Here is a 13,713-nt window from a genome sequence, read left to right as displayed (position 1 = left end):
AGTTCTAGGGGCATCTGATGCTCTCCTCTGGCTTCTGAGGATACTGCATGCATGTGGCACATATACATACAGTAAAATAAAAGTAAATAAATAAAAAATAAATCTTTGGGGCTAGAAAGATGGCTCAGTGATTAAGAGCACTGACTTCAGGGGATGGAGAGATGGCTTAGAGGTTAAGCGTACTTGTCCCTTGCTGGGCTCCTTTAATCTCAGCATTCGGGAGGCAGAGGCAGGTGGAGAACAGGGAGTTCGAGTTCCAGGAAAAGTGTGGAGCTACACAGAGAAACGCTGTCTCGAAAAACAAAAACAAAACAAACAAACAAACAAAAAAGAGTACTGAGTACTTGTCCTACTTCCAGAGATCTTGGGTTCAATTCCCAGCATTGGTATGGTGGCTCACAATCATTTGTAATTCCAGTTTCAGGGGATCCAACTCCCTCTTATAGCCTCCAAAGGCACCAGGCATACATGTGGTACATAAACACACATGCAGGTTAAACACCTATACACATAAAATAAAAATGAGTAAAGAGCATTGACTGCTCTTTGACAGGACTGGGTTTTGATTCCCAGCACCCACATGGCAGCTGGACAACCTTCTCTAACTCCAGCCCCAGGGGATCATCCTCTTCTGGCCTCTGTGGGCACCAGGCATACACATGATACAGAGACATACATGTGGGCAAAACACTCATACACATATTTTTTTAATTTTTAAAAACAAAACAAAAAAATCCCACTTGATTCTAACAGAGCCTCTAGATATACCTTCCAATTATAAAAGAACTTAGGAAACAGAGGACTTCATGACTACAGTGCATGGAACCTAAACAGAATTAACCTACCTCCTTCAAGAACCTTAATGATAAAATAACCAAATGGCAACATATCAAACTCTGTTTAACCTTAATGTACACTGACCGTGCATGCATATACAGATATGTATATATGGTATGCTGAAATGACAACTGAGAAAACTATATGTGAACACTACAGACCTCTAACAGTTACAGTGAAGACACTATTGTTAAATAATTATTTCTTTAGATGTGGCAGGGAAACAAGAAACAAAAAAACAAAAAGCCACCTGTGTCCACAATGCCAGTAGAGTGGTGCTCCTGTAATCTCAGCACTCAGAAGGTAGAGACAAAAGGATTACCTTAAGTACAAGGCTACTCTGAGCTATACAGTAAGTTCCAGGCCAGCTAGGGATACACAGTGAGACCCTGTCTCAATGAGCCACAAAAGTGCTGCTTAACAGGTAAAGGTACCTGCCACCAAGCCTGAAAACTTGAGTTCAATCCCTGGGATGGATAATTAAGAGAGAATCAACTCCTGCAAGTTGTCCTCTCTAACCTCCACATGTACAGTGTGGTACACACACATACACACACACACACACACACACACACACACACACACACACACACACACACACAATATAATTTTCTAAGGACACAAATAGAAAGAAAAAAGGGAAAAAATGTCTGTACATTTAAAGAAACATGTTAAGTACAGAATGAAGGAGTCAGTCAGTGGTGATGCACACTTATAATCCCAGCACTTGGGAGGCAGAGACAGGCAGATCTCTGAGTTGAAGGCTAACTTGGTCTACAAGGCAAGTTCCAGGAAGGCCAGGGGTATGTCTTTTTTTTTTTTTTTTTTTTTTTTTTTTGGTTTTTCGAGACAGGGTTTCTCTGTGTAGCTTTGCGCCTTTCCTGGGACTCACTTGGTAGCCCAGGCTGGCCTCGAACTCACAGAGATCCGCCTGGCTCTGCCTCCCGAGTGCTGGGATTAAAGGCGTGCGCCACCACCGCCCGGCACAGGGTATGTCTTAAAAGACAAACAAACAAACAAAACAAAAAACAGCATGAGAAGCATGGGATTGCTTTACAGGGGTTGAAAGTGGGTGGAGATAGTAGCTATACCTGTTGAAGCAGAAGCTGAAATGAGCAATATATATCATCTGTCTTTCCTGAACACTTGGAAATTAGCATTAACAAACAAGCTACAGGAGCTAGCAAGATGGCTCAGTGGGTAAGTGTGTGTCCCACCAATCCTAAAAACCTGAGTTCGATTCCAAGGACTCACAAGGTAGAAAGAAAGAACCAACTCCTGCAATTTGTCTTCTGATCTCCAAATGCATGCCATCATACCACCATGTAGTGGGTACCTGTTCCACCTATGGCCTTGAGGTACTAGCCTCTGGGGCATGGCCTCTGCACTAGCTGAAGACCTGAGGGACACATACATACATACATAAGCCTTCTGTTCTCTCCCTGATGGGCTTGGACAGTGGGGACTGACTCAGACGGCAGAAGCAGTATGGGACCAGCCATCAGCCTTCCAGGACTCTGTGATGGATTTGCCTTATCCTGATTAGTGAGTTGTTCTCCTCAATATAATTTTTTAATAAATAGTTTTTTAATAAATAGTTCCTTTATCAATAATCTGTGGATTATCTACAATATCTAGTGCCTAACATGGGGCTCAAACCCATGACCCTGAGATTAAGAGTCTCATTTCTCTACTGACTGAGCTAGCTAGGCCATGACATGGAGAGGGCACAGCGGCTCAAAAATATCTTTAAGAAGGACCATGTCAATCTGTACCACTCTGAGTCCCTACAACAGAACCTGCTCCATGGCTATGCTTTCTCTCAAGATGAAAACGGCATCGTCTCACAGTCTTAAGTGATTAGAGCCTATGGTATCACGAAACAGATGAATGGTGATAAGGCGGCCTAAGCAGCAGGCCCTGCTATGTCTCTGAAGAGAGCTGTCACAATCTAAGGTCATCACTGCAATCTGCTGACCAATCCCAGTATGGTCCATGGGGAGAAAAAATGGATCCGAGCTCATCTCACAGATGGACTTCATGGACTAAGCACTATTTGACTACTGTAACACCATATCCCTGAGATGTTCTCAAGTACCTGCTAACACTTTGTAAACCGATATTGAAAATGACCTTGTGTCTTGCCTGAGTGCTTTCTCAAAAATGGTCAGTGTTCATAAGCCGTCCCTCTGAGGCTGTAACTATCAGTTCATTGGCTATCAGTTCACCAGTCAATCAACCATTAAAAAAAAAAAACAACTCTGAAATGGTGTTAAGGGAAGGACTCTTATTATCCAGACTTAGATTTCAGGAAATGTTGAAACAAACCAGCCTGGCTAGCTCAGTCAGTAAACCACTATCTCTCTCTCCTCTCTCTCTCCCTCTCCCTTTCTCCCCCCGCAACTCTCTTCCTCTCCCTCCTCTCTCTCTCTCTCTCTCTCTCTCTCTCTCTCTCTCTCTCTCTCACACACACACACACACACACACACACACACACACAAATTAAAAAAATAAATAAATGTAAAAAAAAACCTAAAAAACAGAACTCAAGCTGCATTCAAGAAGTAATTACTCGAAGGAAGGACCTACTGAGCAGGCTATGAGAGTGAAAAGAAATCATGGAAAAGAAAATAGCAACTGCTCTGTGCAGCTGGCAGGATGAATGTTAACAAAGCACACTGCATGGCTTTGCCACACTTCAGCTCATCCTCAAAAAAACTTGGAATAACTTTAGGGAAGGGAGACAACACAGGAGAGCTGTAACATCATGCAGCCCGGGGGCTACCAAGCTTGTTTTGAGCATCAGGATCCTTTCTTCAGACCCTGGTTCACCAAAAAGCAAAAAACAGAGCAGATGACCCAGAGATCTGTAGGATGAGGGTACAGGGGCCTCAGGTACTTGGCAACTAGGTCAAAACCAAGCCTCTAGTCAGCCTCCTATGGGGTTGATGATGACTGCTTGGAACTGACAAAATAGAATAAAACTCTACTCTTGAGACACTACAGTGATTCCCAAACAGTCTCCATAGGATCTGATTTCCTGTAAGCACACAGGTCAACTTTGCTGAAAATAGACCCAAGGATTGATGCTGTAGAACATGCAGACCCAAAAAACTCACATGAAATTGGCACAAGGTATACTATCTGGGGGAGCTACACAAAACCAGTGTGGCCTGTTGAGTAGCTCAGCCTACTCAACAGTGGCAGAATTACCCTCCTGTGTGTGAGGGCTTTGTTCCCCTAGCAGGGCAAACAGACTCTGTAATTTTTTTTTCCTTCTCATAGAGCCAAGCAGGACCAGCTGCTCCATTGCATACAGACCAAACCTTTGGTGGACATCACTATGCTGACTAGAACTTGTAAGCAGGAGCATCACATACTTGAGATATACAGGCCAGAAAAATGGAAGACATTCCTTACAAACCCAAAGGGCCCACCCTTGGGGGAATCTTACAGGGTCCCACAGTCTGGGGCACATTGGAACTTCCCTTCCATGACGAAACCAATGAAACAAGAACCAAAAGGGTGTATATGAATATACATCAATTTATTAATGAGTGCTATGGGAAAACAGACTCACAGATACAGGATAAGGTAGATTTAGTTGCAGAAGTCCTTCTGTTTTGCCCGTCTGGTCTCTGATCATGGGGAGAAGCATGCAAGAGTGAGAGAGAGAGAGCTCCACACCTCCCCATTGGGCCAGATACTCCAAGGTCATTGGCAAAGTGAATTTCCACAACAAACCAATGCTGCTCTTATAGTACCTACTGGAAGTTAATATCTAATCTCAGCACCTGGACTCCCAGGGGCACCCTCCTGCCTGCTAGGTTTTGCTGCATGGTAAAATCTAAAGGAACATACAACTCAGCATCAGGTCTAGGTTCTTCTGACCCCAGAAATCCAACACCACCAAAACAAAGTGTGCCAATCCTCAGGAAGGCTTTCAGACTGTACTAGCCCAACCTTACAGAAGAAAGCTGTGCTCTTCTGCCATATCTGCTCTCCTACTGAGGAAGATGATCCCCGCAGTGAACCAGCACCAGCTAAGACCTCAAACAGCCTGCTTCTCCATGAACTGACCATTACCTAACCATGCCTCAAGAGGAGGCAGATACAGTGGCTTCATCAAGTTGGAAATAGCATAGAAAAGATGGAGTGGAGCAAAGGCAGGTAGAGCATAGATACCAGTAAGCCACAGGCAGAAACTTCCCACAACTAGAGGCTAATGACTTGCCTGCTACCCTAAGAGCACATTCACGGCTCTAGAAAAGCCTTAGGACCACAGGACTGATAAGGAAAAAGCCTTGACCTAAGATTAAATTCACTTGAGTTAACTGATAATCAGAAAATAAAGAAACACATATTCATGCAGGACAGGCCTTCTATTCCTCACTTTAGTCCACACAGTGGCCTGGCAGAATAGGTAGATATTTCCCAAGCTCTTAAGAGTACCAAAAGACGCCGGGCGGTGGTGGCACACGCCTTTAATCCCAGCACTCGGGAGGCAGAGACAGGAGATCTCTGTGAGTTCGAGGCCAGCCTGGGCTACAGAGTGAGTTCCAGGAAAGGTGCAAAGCTACACAGAGAAACCCTGTCTTGAAAAACTAAAAAAAAAAAAAGTACCAAAGGCCTCAACCTTCCATGAAGCATCACCATATGTATATACAAACTTATACAGCAGAACACATGGGTCTCTAAATGTGCAGTACTGTCTGAGCAGATCTCAAAGGCTTTATGTCCTACTTTTACTTTTCCAAACCTTGCCATCAAGAGGCCTAATCCAAAGGCAGAACAATTCAATCAAGTTGTGAGAGCAACCCTGACTCCCATGGGACAATCAAGTTGCCACTATACTCTGGGGAGACCATTTTATAGGTCAGAGGGTCTTGAGTCTTAATTTAGTGCTTTTATTTGCAAGTATAAAGCTAATAAGAGAGCCTGGTATGATACCACATACCTGTATGCAGAACCTAGAAGGCAAAAACAAAAAGATCATGCATTTGAGACCAGCTTTGGCTACATGTCCCTGCCTTAAAACATAAGTTAATGAGACTATAGTCAAAAGAAGCAAAACCACCAGCTGGAGATCCAGTCCTTAAAGGGTCTAGGTCACTGAATCACTCATCCAGGTAAAGAGCTTATCCTAGATACCTGCACAACAGAGAGAAAAAAAAAATCCTATCTCCAGTATGGGACACAGTTAGCATTTGCTCTCTGTGTACACATAGTAGCAGTGGTAGTGATGGTACTATTTCTTCCTGTACCTTTGTGCACCTCAAAATTCCATTTCTGGAACACAGGCTACCTGGGTGGGACTATACTTACAGAGTCACCAACCTGACACAAGAAGAGTAGGATCATGCTGGGTAGTAGTGGTACAGGCCTTTAATCCCAGCACTTGGAAGGCAGAGGTAGGCGAATCTCTGTGAGTTGAGGCCAGCCTGGTCTACAGAGTGAGTTCCAAGACAGCCAAGGCTGCACAGACCATGTCTTGAAAAAAGAAAAAAGAAAGAAAGGAAGGGCAGGATCCCCAGGGTCCACTCAATTGGTACTACTGGTAGCCAATAAGTGTTGAATCCAACTCACAGCACAGGCAGCCCAAGGAGCCAAACACAAGCCTAAAAATGCTGAGCACTGACATAGCTAAAAGGAAGACAAGTCTATCCAGCAGATGGACTCTCCCTGTGGCCACGGATCCTGAAGAGAGAAAACTGGTACCCTGAGTCCGTGCTCTCAGACATGTTAGGGATGACCACTGGAGACTGCTATACTTTAAAGGCCAAAGCATTTAGTGCCAATGTCAAAAAATAACTCCCATTTTCAAATGTCCATGTTAATAGCAAAGTGACAAAGTACTCTAAGTACATAGTCAAATTATTATAAGGAAAGCTGAGAGCAAACAGCCTGAGCTCTCCAGGGTGTTCTAGTCACTGGAGACACCACCTAACCTGCAGGCTTACAGACAAATCACCTCCCTAGTCATGAGATCCCTTTTCCCTTCTACAGCAAAGATACTGAAGACCTCAGAGGTCAAGCCCTAAGTCACTCTGCTTCCTCTGGTTTCAGAACAGCACTAAAATTTCATTTCTCTAAACAAGAAAGAGGCTGTCAGTTCTGTCCAAAAGTGACCCACAACTTCTAGAAATATAACCTGTCAAGCCCCAGGAAGCCTAAGGCACTGGAGGAAGTAACTGCTATCTCCATCTGAAAGCCAGGATCTTCCAGCAGCACCTGTCTTCCAAGTGCTTACCAACTACTCAGTGCAGCAGCTCCAGGCTCTGCCCCAGACACCCAGAAAAATGCTGTTTCTAGAAACTCTCTAAGGGAAGGACAGGTCAGGCCTAGAATCAGGAAGCAATAGCAATCATCTTAGCATTATCTCTGCTGGAGAACAAAGCAGGAGGCCTCTCCCTGACAGACCTGAAGAGCCTTAGAAATAATACCTCCACCCTGCACAGCCGGGCTACCACCTCCATGATCACACTCCCCAGAATCCAAGTCAACCGGAAATGAACCCCAGACAATGTGGTGGTGAACAGGGAGTGGCCACAAAAACACTCAAGACCATTTATCACACTGTGGCAGGGGGGTTTAAGCAGTGCTTCCCTAAATTAGTAATGCCAATTAGCCAAAGCTCAGGGTGCCTTTCATTAAAGAACTATTTTCTGGGCTGAAAGAAGTAAAGTACTGATTCCTATTATATAAATCAAGACAGGTGCTAACTTTCTGCTCCTATTTGCATTATAAGGGACTGGTTCTGAGCATTGAATGGGTAGTTGACCTACATGCAGAAAACCTGATCTGGCAGAGAAAACACATCAGGCATGCAAGATCACCTGATTAGAGGAACCAGAGAGCAGCCACGCTGGCTAGTAACAAACACAGGTAACAAAGCAAGGAGAACCTGTGTTCAACTCAAGAGCCCACAGCCTTATCAGCCTATGACACTTAGCTTATACACTCTGTCTCTACTCAAACACATACTGAAAAAGAAGAGTGGAAAGCTCTTGCTATAAATGCTTTGACTCTACAAACAGACCTGACTGAGTCAGACCAGGGTGCTCATGCCAAATATACCACCTGCACAATTTTTTGCACAGCACCCCTCTGGCCAGCTTCTGTTCTGAAGCCATGTTCAAAAGCAACACTTACAACAAGATCTGGTACAGAAAACAACAACACCTTTATGAATTATAGTAACAAACAATACACAAACTGCCTATAAATGCTCTATCTTCTTTGAGATAACTCAAACAGTGCTTGCTACTCTTCCCGAGGACCCAAGTTCAGTTCCCAGTATCCCTGTAAGGTGGCTCTCAACTGCATAGAACTCCAGCTCCAGGGGATCTGATGCCCTTTTCTGGCCTCTGGGGACTCTTGTATACATATGTGCATATATGTGTGTGTGTGTGTGTGTGTGTGTGTGTGTGTGTGTGTGTGTGTGTGTGTGTGTATATATATATATGCATATATGTATATATATATACCTACATACACAAATACATACACACACACACACACACACACACACACACACACACACACACATAAATACTTTTTTTTTTTTTTGGTTTCTGATACAGGGTTTCTCTGTGTAGCCCTGACTGTCCTGGAACTTGCTCTGTAGACCAGACCAGGCTAGCCTCAAACTCAGAGATCCACCTGTCTCTGCCTCCTGAATGCTGGGATTAAAGCATGTGCCACCACTGCCTGGAAATCTTTAAAATCTTTAAAAAACAAAACAAAACTGTGTTTTAGTTGACCATGAATGGATAGCATGTATTACTACTGCCTTACAGGTGTTGTGAGGTGCAGTCCAATCAGTGCAAGAAGAAATTCAATGACCACATACTCAGGTGTGACCATCAGTGAGCTCAGACTTACACCAATGGGTATACTACCCTGTAGACACACCTTAGATCATGTCAAAGGGCCTGGCTGAGTACACTTCTTCCTATAGCCATCTTATCTAGCCTCCAGAGCCACGGCAGCAGGCTGGAACCCAAGCTGTCCCTGTATTATGAATAAGGAAAACTGGGAGGACAATGACTCACATACTACAGAAAGGTAGGGATGTGGCCTCCAATCAGTGTGAGAACTCCCCTACTAGAGTCACCCTTACAGAAGGGTCAAGGGCAGAGGCAACCAGCCCAGGAAAAAGGCCTAGACAACATCACCAGCTTCTTAACTACTCTCACAAAAAGCCTGAGCAAAGGAGGAGCAAAGCTGCTCTCCAAGAAAACAAAACACCAGAAAGCAAGAGAAACACATTCAAGGTACAGTCAGAGGGAGTATCCCCAAGGGAGCTTACCTTTCCGAAGAACACGCTTCTTTGCTCGAATGTCTGTTTCTAGCTCTGCTGCTCTAATGTAAATCCTAACAGACTGTGGGAGATGACGGACAGCTTGTGCCACCACAGCCTTGGCTGTGTCCCCAGGCTGTAACCTGGCTGCTTCTAGCCAGACATCTTCACTCTGGAGCAAAAAAAAAAAAAGCAGGGGGCAGTAAGAACAGCCTGGAAACCACAAGGGAGAAGTGGGTACCTCTGGGGCCTCCAGATTCTATAAGAATCAACTCGGCCATAAAATACATACATATGAGAGTTCACCTTGTAATGACAAAGCTCAGAAATGTGGCTACCATGTCGAAATGAAAGACACATATAATCCTTCACAAACAAAAAGAATACAATTTACTGTAGGCAAAGTCTATGGAAAAAACAAAGACCCTATGTCTGCCTGGGAAGTTCAGTTTTATGCCTAAAGTTCAGAGAATTCCACAGAGGGTTTCTTTTACTATCAGAAATATCTAGTCCACACAGAGCATATGACATTGAGTTGGTTTCATAGTATTTTTTAAAATTGTCTAATCATCCCACCTCCCAAAACACAAATGCTAGAATATACTAAGAGCTAGCACTAACCTGTAAGTCTTTTTTTCCCCTATTTACTTATTATTTTATGTATATGGGTGTTTTGCCTGCATGCATATCTAGAAGAGAGCATCAGATCTCCTGGAACTGGAGTTATAGACAGTTGTGAACTGCCATGTGGCTTCTGGAAACCAAACTCAGGTCCTCTAGAAGAGCAGCCAGTGCTTTTCGACTGCTAAGCAATCTCTCCTGCTTCAACCTCAAGGTTTTTTTTATTATGTGGCCTGACAAGCTGCCCACTTCATCACTTTCAGTGAAGCTTACCCGCCATTATAATGGTGGGTCAGTCTCTGCTTCATACAAAAGCAAGCAAGAAACTCCTTTCCCTCTACTTAAAACCTTGCTCTAGCTCCATTTCTCCAGTATAGGTACCGTGCCTAGCAGAACACAGAGGATTTTCTGGGAGCCAGAAATCATGTAGGTGTCAAGAGAAATGTGCTATAGGCTTCACCTTGGGACACATTTCTGTCCCTTTCATAATAAGGTTCCGAGCCACTTGTAGCTTTCCAGTGACTTCTTCCAGGCGAGCTGATGCAATCCAAGCTGGTGGGTGATGAGGGTTTGTTTCTCGAACAGATTTGAGAAGTAGCCGTGCCTTCTTAATGTCACTGTAAGAATGAGAAGCCACAAAACATTAGGCCACACTACCAGAGATGTGACAAGAGCCAGGGAGAAGGCACTCCCTCAGACACAAGGCATAAATTGCTAAGGACAACATGCTGAAGACACAAAATCCAAAACAGCTCTGTGGGGACACTGAGCAAACAAACTACGACCTGAATTTCCAGACAAGAAACATGAGACAATTAGTACAGCTGCTTTCTAGTGTATCACAAGCATTACCTTAAGATATTATTTGTAAATATTTAACACACACAGTAAATGGATATAAATATATTTCTACATTTCTCAGAACATCCATGTCATATTTTGACTGTATGTTTAAAAAAAAAATCAAACTCCACAACAGACTAGGCAATTAGAGTTCCCATTTCAACTCACCAATTCTACAACATACTCACTTTATATCCCCTCCGTGGGTTGGAATCATAGAATTTAGATCTGTCAGATAGCCTTTGGGGTCCACAACAGTTTGCCCACTCACTGAGTCAGATACCTGTGAGATAGGTAAAGGTAAGAATCAACTAGACAGGACCAGTGATGTCTAAAACAAAGAATTCCTTACCAAGGACCCTGGAGACCCTCTCAACAAATCTATCCAAGAATAAGTAGTCAGGAGGAAAACCACCTTATTGTAACTCAGACAACAGTTGGTGATTAGGAAAGTACATTCTACAGGGAAAGTGTAGAAATCTTCCACAAGGATTAATATTTGGGGTGGGGGATAGGGTTGAAGGAGAATGGTTCCCACAGGCTCATGTGTGAATGAATACTTGGTCCCCAGTCAGTGAAACTATTTGGAAAGGATTAGGGGGTATGGTCTTGTTGGAAGGCCACTGGAGGTGGGTTTTGAGGTTTCAAAAGACTTGTGCCAGCCAGACGGTGGTGGTGCACACCTTTAATCTCAGCACTTGGAAGGCAGAGGCAGGTAGATCTCTGTGAGTTCAAGGCCAGCCTGGTCTACAGAGTAAGTTCCAAGACAGCCAAAGCTACATAACAGAGAAACCCTGTCTCGAAAAACCAAACAAACAAAAAAACAAACTTGCGCCAGTCTCAGTACACCTCTCTCTGCATGTGGTTGTGGATTAAGAGTTGAGCTCTCAACTGTCCCTTCACTCCACCATCATGGACTCTTAACACTCTTGTGGAATATTACTTTAACTAGGCAAAGATGTGTTACATTTGTTTATGCTGCATTTGATTATGTAAAGATGTGTTGCTATTTCACCTTGCCTGCCTAAGGCACCTGACTGGTCTAATAAAAACGCTGAATGACCAATAACTAGGCAGAAGAAGGTCAGGTGGGACTGGCAGGCAGAAAGAATATGTAGGAGGAGAAATCTAGGCTTGAGAGAGGAGGAGAGAATGAGGGAGAAAGAGAGGGACAGGCCTGGGTCCAGAAGCCAGCAAGAGAGACATGGAGGAAACAACAAAATAAGATATACAGAATGAAAGAAAGATAAAAGGCCCTGAGGCAAATGTAGATAAACAGATAAAAACAAAGCTAAGATAAGGCCAAGCTTTCATAACGAATAATGTCTCCACATCATGATTTGGGAGCTGGTTGGTGACCCAAAAGAATGTCTGTTACAAACTCTGAAACCACAAGCCAAATTAAATGCTTTCTTTTGTAGGTTGCCTTGGCCATGATGTTTTAGCACACCAACAGAAAAGTAACCAAGACACAAAGAGATCCCAAAATCCCAGGAAAAAAACTCAAGTAGACATAGAAAAAAAAAATGTCTTTCCAATGTTGTGGAATAATCTTTTTATACACTGTAAAGCTGTGTTTTTACCAAAGCGCCTTGTGATTGGTTTAATAAAGAGCAGAATGGGATAGCTAGGCAGGAAAATAGGTTAGGCAGGACTTCTGGGGACAGAGAGGTCTCAGGAGAAGAAAGGCGGAATCACCAGCCAGATGCAGAGGAAGCAGGATAGGCAGTACAGAGTAAAGGTAATCGAGCCACATAAAAGAACATAGACTAAAAGATATGGGTTAATTTAAATTATAAGAACTATTTAGGAACAAGCATAAGCTAAGGCCAATAATTAATAATAAGTCTTCGTGTAGTTTTTTTCTGAGCTGTTGGCCCAAAGAAAAATCCATCTACATTCCAAGACTGACTTGAACCAAGACACTCATAAAGTAAAAGATTGGTAATTTCAATTTTTATTTTTTAATTTCAATACAGCAGTTCATTCTACTATTATAATTGTGAGTGTTTAAACTGTCATAAGCCAGGTCTGATAGCACATGCCTATAATCCCAGCTACTACTTAGACGGCTAAGGCAGAAAGAACCAAAGTTCAAGGTCTACCTAGCTACATAGTGACTTCAAGGCCAGCCAACACAACTTACTGATATTAATTCCAAAATTAAAAACTAAAAATTAGTCAGGCATGGTGGCACATGCCTTTAATCCCAGCACTCTGGAGGCAGAGGTAGGTGGATCTCTAAGTTTGAGAGGTCAGCCTGGTCTACAAAGTGAGTTCCAGGACAGCCAGGACAACCTTGTCTAAAAACAACAACAAAAACCACAACCTAGAAACAGCCAGCATGGGCATACACCTGTAAAACCAGCACTCAGGAGGCTGTGGTATATTTTGATTGCATTCTGATGCTCCCGAGACTGCCATTAAAGTGTGCTTTGAATCAGAGGGCAGAGGTAGGTGACCAAAATTAGCCATAGAGATTTTGGAAAACCAAGGACACAGGAAGTAGTAGGATGGGGCTCAGAGACATTTCGGCCTTTTGGATCAAGGAACAAGGAGAAAGAGAGAGGAGATAGGGGTCACTAGTTGCTTCTGTACTGCTTTTCTGGTCATTCAGGTTCTTACCCCAATATCTGACTCCTAAGTTTTTATTGAGCACTGGTCTACATATCCAGTAGATCAGTCAAGTAGTAAGACCCTGACTTTTTACAAAAAAAAAAAAAAAAAAGTAAAAAAAGGCCTTTTGTGATTTTTTTTTTTTTTGAGATTTTGTGAGATGGATCATCGTAAGCACAAGGGCCAAAATTAAAATCCCCAGCATTCATGTTAAAATTGTATATATATATATGTATACACACACACACACACACACACACACACACACATGTGTACCTATTTACCTATTACCCCATTACCATTATAGGTAATGTGTACCTATAACCCCAGCATTGGCAGGGATCTTGGGAGTTCACTGGCCAACCAGTCTATTGAAAACAGCGAGTTTCAGATTCAACTGAGAGACCTCTTCAGGTGTTAGGTGATAGAGCAGGACAACTAACATCTTCTTCTGGTTTCCTACTCTAGCTGTACCAGTATGTGGCACATGTAGA

General features: G+C 43.2%; 1 protein-coding gene across 1 annotated transcript in view; it reads right to left on the bottom strand.

Moving 5' to 3' along the window:
- The window catches only part of Prpf6 (pre-mRNA processing factor 6), an 89,921-nt gene that overhangs the window by 42,497 nt on the left and 33,711 nt on the right, over positions 1-13,713 (bottom strand). Inside the window, exons 7-9 of the mRNA XM_052726662.1 lie at positions 10,792-10,886; positions 10,221-10,377; positions 9,149-9,311 (exon numbers count right to left, since the gene is read on the bottom strand). Coding sequence (XP_052582622.1) covers positions 9,149-9,311; positions 10,221-10,377; positions 10,792-10,886 — 415 coding nt within the window. The remainder of the gene's footprint in view (positions 1-9,148; positions 9,312-10,220; positions 10,378-10,791; positions 10,887-13,713) is intronic.

This window comes from Peromyscus californicus, unplaced genomic scaffold (genome assembly GCF_007827085.1).
Source record: "Peromyscus californicus insignis strain IS unplaced genomic scaffold, ASM782708v3 Scaffold_7__1_contigs__length_154581171, whole genome shotgun sequence".
Lineage (NCBI taxonomy): Eukaryota > Metazoa > Chordata > Mammalia > Rodentia > Cricetidae > Peromyscus > Peromyscus californicus.
Note: the sequence above shows the minus strand (reverse complement) of the source record. Positions and strands in the feature narration are given on the sequence as shown.